The sequence below is a fragment of the Octodon degus genome, unplaced genomic scaffold (genome assembly GCF_000260255.1).
Source record: "Octodon degus isolate 3935 unplaced genomic scaffold, OctDeg1.0 scaffold00044, whole genome shotgun sequence".
Lineage (NCBI taxonomy): Eukaryota > Metazoa > Chordata > Mammalia > Rodentia > Octodontidae > Octodon > Octodon degus.
In genome coordinates this window covers 11,345,218-11,351,472 of record NW_004524620.1, presented here as the reverse complement: position 1 = coordinate 11,351,472, position 6,255 = coordinate 11,345,218, and the positions used below count along the sequence as shown (strand labels likewise).

General features: G+C 34.5%; 1 protein-coding gene across 1 annotated transcript in view; it reads right to left on the bottom strand.

Moving 5' to 3' along the window:
• Positions 1 to 6,255, bottom strand: part of Cntln (centlein) — a 378,305-nt gene that overhangs the window by 145,488 nt on the left and 226,562 nt on the right. Inside the window, exon 15 of the mRNA XM_023715856.1 lies at positions 589 to 680. Within this exon, the coding sequence (XP_023571624.1) occupies positions 589 to 680 (92 nt within the window). The remainder of the gene's footprint in view (positions 1 to 588; positions 681 to 6,255) is intronic.

Below are 6,255 nucleotides of genomic sequence, written 5' to 3'. Positions count from 1 at the left end.
AGATAAACGTTAACATTTTAAAACAGTATTTTATTATTAATGACAGACATGCTGTATTGTGACTATAAGGGTGATATAGCTGTTATTCTTAAAACAGAAAAGTATATTCAATCATGATAGAAACATATAAAACAAGATAAATCATCGATATTTTAAAGTTTAAAAATCATACATATTATCATCTTACTATCTTACCATGCTTAAGTTTTCAGCTCACATATTGTAAATATGGATGTTTGCATTGCTGTAAGACCATCTCTCTATGAACCATTTTAACTCTAAAATGCTCAGTTATAAGAAATAGGAGTATATAGTCAAAATTTTGCTAACTTCTATTATTTTTATTTTCTCCATTTTATATTTGAAAATATTTTTAATCTATGTCAACAGAAGCACAAGTATTTACACATTTATTTTATTAACATTGATTTTTTATCCTATTTTGGTGAGCCAATAATTTTGAATTATGAATTTAAATTAAGGATTCACATAAGGTTTAAATGTATGAGCACTCGTTTTAAAATATAATCCTTTATGTTAAAATCCAGATTTAACTTGTCCAGCTCAATATCTTAAAGATTACACTACCTTCTGTAAGGTCTGCTCTGACATTTCTTTCCCATTCTTCTCTGAAGTACTCATCTTGACCCCATCATCTTCACAGTATCTAAAGAGTTGTTCTGGAAGGGAATAAATTATATATTATGGTACCTGATATACTGCTGAAACAGTGTCCTGTCATTTTAAAAAACAAGGTTCTGTGGTTTTTCAATTATAAATAATCTAGCCTTTTTTTTTTTTTTTTTTTGGCTAAATGAGGAACCAAACAATGACCTTTTACAAGATTTTAAGTCATATAATTATGTATCTTTGTAGTGTCACATTTTTTCTACAGTATTAAGATTTTCAAAAGTACAATAGGTATGTGGGTTAACAATGCTACACTTTTATTCCCATTTTCATTCTTTTGTAGACTATTCCCTCTTTGCCTTAAAAGCAGAATTCTTTGCCTTTTTATCTACACAGTCACTACTAGTTTTGTTCTCTGGATCTTGTTCCCTGCCAGGAGGATCACAGTGACTGCTGAACAAAGCAAATAGTAACAGAACTAGGGGAGACTGAAAGTCTAATGCCCCCTACTAAAACCTTTTGTTCAAGTGAAAGATCCTCCACTGGGCAGGGTAAACCGTAAAAACCACAATTCTAGAAAAACTGTGACTTCATGACAAATAGAAACCGAGGTACATGGGTGAAGCTGCTCCCACAGATCATCCCAACACTGGCTACACAACTTACTATCAAGATCTTTTCAATCAACTAAAAATCTGCAAGTAACTTAACAACGCTAAAAGAAAAATATATAATCATAAAATATCTTCTAATGTTATTAAAATTAAAATTTATCAAACCCTATGATTATTTTTCTTTTCATATAAATCAGTAACAAATTTTGTTTTATTACTTGTGAATATTGAAATATAACATTTTAAAATAGGAGTAAAAATACATAAAGCTGAAAGAATACATCTGTATGCTAGACTGAAATGATTTTGCTTTAAAGTATGCTTGACTGCTGTAGGTCAATGTAAAACTTTGATTTACCAACAAAGAAAAAGGGAAGTAATATTATTCTCTGTAGAGCAGAAATCCTCTTGGCATAAACAGTGACTAACAAGTTTGTTAGAGTGAATTAGGCATTTCTTTTGTCTTTGAAACATGACATACCCAATTAAAACTTCTGTACTCCTGAAATAAATAGAGCACTATCCTAGGGATAATAAAAGCTAGAATAGGTAGACTTTGCCACCCAGGGAATAAGTACCTTTACCTTGATAATAATCTATGAGTTCCCAAGTTTCTTTTTCTAGTCCCTGAACACCATGGCGCTGCACTCATTTACAAGGCTCTTTCAGCAGTATAGAAATGATATGCAAATACAATTCATCTGTTCTAGTCATTTAAATATCTGCTACAGTTCTTAGTGGAATAGTTACTATTAAAAAGAAGATAATAGCTCTATGTTCAAAAAGCATAGATGTCCAAAAATACCTAGGTAACTAATAAAATAAATACTAAAGATGAATTTTTGAATCAAGCTCTTCGCAGCTGTGTAGTTCCTGGATGTACAGAAGGCCCACTGATGGACTGGCTAACTATGCTCTTCTGTGGTTGTTTGTAAAAAGTTTGCTTCTCACTTTCACAGATTTGATAAAGAATATTCAAGCAGTTGAGCCCAGGCCCTGATAAAGAACAAAGACCCACTGGTTATCTAGCTCTTCATGTTTATGTCTCATGATCTCAGAATTTGGGAAATGAACCAAGAAGGACAGGTTTACATTTTTTTTTTTCAAACAATGGGTGTATGTGTTTCATCATATAGGGAAATATTCTTAATGCATTACAATTTTATTTATTTTGGTGGGGATTTTTTGTTTTTTAGTGTCTTATTTGGTTTTGAGACAGGGTCTTGCAATGCAGTTCAAGGAATTCCCAGTGATTTTTGTGCCTCAGTTTTCCAAGTGCTGGAATTATAGGCATGAACCATTATATCTGGCTATACTTTTTTTTTTTTTTTGTATTTTAGGTAAGGGTCTACAGGGTGTTCAGGGTCTCACTAGATCAGACTTGTAATGATCCATCTGTTTACAGCCTCCCAAGAGCTGGGATGACAGGAGTGCACCACCACATCCAGTCTCGATTACCATCTCCATGTGCTGTGGGCAGCAGGGGCCAGCATGGCAAGCAAGGGAATTGTATCCCTGGCCCCTGTGCCTACTTGCTGGCACTTTAATCCACTCAGCTATTTGGCTGGCCCTTATATTTACTTTTTAATGCTTTAATTTTTACTATTGTAAAAATGCATTTTGCTTTATACTTTTTCAGTTTTTTTCTCCCTCCATTTTTCCTTTTTAACTTTACTTATTCATAGTCATTTAAACTTATCTTGTTTTCTATATTTTAAATTTCCTTTTCTTCTTTTGGCTACACGAGGTAAAGGGAAAGTATTAGTAGTTTTATATAACTTTTTTTCTACCTCTGAAGGCTCAAATCTTCAAGGCTGCTGAAATAAACTGACAATAGGCAGATTAACAGGAAAGAATGTAAACTAATTCATTAGTGTGCACAAGGGCCATAGAAAACATGAAAACTAAAAAATGGGCCACATAATTGAAACTTCAACACCATCTCATAGGGGAGAGGGAAAAAGAAGACAGAACTACAGGCAATATTCCAAGGGCCATAAAGGATTTTTAAGAGTTCTGGGCCTGAGCAACAGACATTAGCCTGGGTCAAAGATGAAGGACAGACCTCCATTGTAACAAAGATTGTCTTACCATACAGGTAGACTGTCAGGTGTCAGTCTTCAAAAGAACACATGATGCTTTTAGTGTAAATATTACACAACTTTTGGTCTTCTTTTCTATGACTTAATCTTTCAGATTAATGAGATTTTTAAGGAAGAAGCACAAGATAATTGCTTCTGGTGTTGTTTTGTTTTGTTTTTGCTTTTAACTTCCCTTAGGTCAAATTAGCCATCTTCTAAGACAGATCTCCTTGAGCTTGGGAGCTGGAAACCAGAAAAGGTTAGAGAAACTATGATTCTAAGACAGCTCCTCAAGCCTCCCAATTTCCCTTTGTCCAAAGTACTCAGCATGTCAAAACATCATACTTTAAGGGTAAGCCCTAAAAGTACATAAAATGATTAATCTAGTTTTTCCAGCTTTTTACTGCTTAGTCACCTTCAGATGATTTTTCTTTTAAATAATATTAACACATTATTTTCAAAATCTATTTTTTCCAGCCCTTACATCGTCCTTAAAAGTCTTTTCATTATATCAGTTTGTGAGAAGAAAAAGGGAATACGTGTTACTTTGTATATGGGTGATTTCCTAAGAAAGAATTACTAGTTTTATATAACTTTTAGGAAAAACTAATAGTCACAGTGAGTAGGTTTTATTTTGGAAGGTACTTGTGATTATATAAAGAGATATACTTGATATTTGTCTCCAATTCTTGACACAGAGCTTCTGAAATTCTTGGACTTTCCTGAATGACATGATTATCTTTGTTATTCATAAAAGCTCCTTTCAAATATGCCAGAATTAACGTTAAAGCAATAGTTGACAAGAACATATGCAGCTTCAGAATGCAAAACGGTTGCCAGAGGAAGTCACTTTGAGCTCAGCACTGAAACATTCCATCCTGTTCCCAGAGCTCTTCCGAAAGGTCAAGGACTGGGACTGATCACCCAGGGTCAATGATTTCCTCAATCACTCTTATGTAATGGTCCTCTAGAAGAAAACTAGTGAGTTTGTCTTCAATATTTTAAATGGTAAACATACAAATTCTTTGAGGATGGCATGTGCAAAAAAGCACGACAGCATGATGACCCTTCTCCCATTCTTGGCTTACACACGTCTCTTTCACTGTTTCTGAGTTGAATACCATATATAATAAGCTGGTAGTAGTACATAAAGTCCTTTCTAGAGCCAGTAAGGCAAAGTAGCAAATCTGTAGAAGAGAACATGGGAACCTCCAACTTATAGCTGATGGATCAGAAAAAGATGGACTTGTCAAAAGGTATCTGAAATGGGGACACATTTTTAGAACTGAAACCTTTCGCTGTGTGCCATTTCCAAGCATTTATAGGTGAACTAAATTGTGGCACATACACTTGGTGGTTAGAGTAGTGGTGCTGAATGTATGGTACAGTCAGCTATCTGCTGTCACTGAAAGCTCTAAAAGGTACACCATCACTGGTACAGAAAGTCAAAGAGCAGTCTACTAGGTAGAGGGGGAAAAAAAAAACCTACATAGTACTATGTCAGATAAATGAGTTAGGGATAATGAAAGAATCAGTAAAACTGGCCATGAAAAAGTAAGACTGTGTGTGTGTGTATGTGTGTGTGTGTGTGTGTGTGTGTGTGTGTGGTGTGTGTGTGTGTTACTAAGGATTGAACCCCGGGCCTTTGAAAAATTTTTTGAGACAAGATCTTGCTAAGTTGCCCAGGAAGGGTTCAAACTTATGATGTTTCTATCTTATTTTCCCAGAATACTGCAAGTACAGGTATGTGGCAAATTTTTATTTTTTGTGTTAGACATTGTCTCTTTAGCAAGATGAAAATGAGTCAACTATAAATAGAATTCATATCCCATCTCCTCTAAAAAATGACTACTAGTCAGTGAAAAATAAAAGACTCATTTCTTATGAATGAGGTTAAAGATGAGAAATAAGCTCTGCTTCTGTAGATAGGACAGAATGTCAATTATCCCATGAGCTTGCTCATCTGACTGACACCGTGATACTTACAGCATCTTCACTGAGACTCATCCTATCCTTTTTGACTTTACCCGACAGGAATACAAAAAACAATCTACTTGATCAGTAAAAGTTGAAAGAGAGGGCCAGTCAAATGGCTCAGCGGATTAAAGCACCTGCAAGCAGGCACAGGGGCTGGGGGTTCAATCCCTGGGCCTGCCATGCCTGCCTCGCCCCCAGAGCTCGCTGAGATGGCAATGGAGACTGGGCGTGGTGGTGCACACCTGTAATCCCAGCTCTTGGGAGGCTGTAAACAGATGGATCACTATAAATCCAATCTAGTAGTGATCTTTTACTGATTAGTGAGACCCTGAACAACCTTTAGATCCTTACCTAAAATACAGAAAGAAATGTATAAAAAAATATTGAAAGAGAAGTAGTCCATTTTTGTTACAAGCCACAGATATTCTGAAAGTATGTTATCAGGACAATGAAAAGTTTTATTTTTTTTTCTATAAAGAAAGGTGGACAAACAAAATGATAGGTAGGGTTTTTTGTTTTGTTTTGCTTTTCCATTGTATTCGGTGCAAGTGTCACCCAAAAAAATAGTCCTATTAACCTAAAAAGTGTTCTTAATCAGCTCTTTTTGACTCCATTAGTTCACAGGTTTTGGTTAGAGAAATCCGAATGTGCTATCTTCAATTCTTTTATTTGAAAGCTATATGATATGCTCTTTTGGTACTTCCATGGTAGTCCTTTATAATGATTAAGTATTTTAAACTGTTTTTCTATGTTGAATTATTTAATTAGATTACTTTAGTTTTACATTTCAATGAATTAGTATTGTGAAATTTAAATTTTTATCTTTCCATTTCAATTTTGTGCTACCAACTATTTAATTCATTTACTTTCGTTTCAATTGATTTTATATTTCTGACATTAATCCTTTTATTTCTTCATCTTAAATGTTTTTTTTTCCACTGAGCCATCTCCCC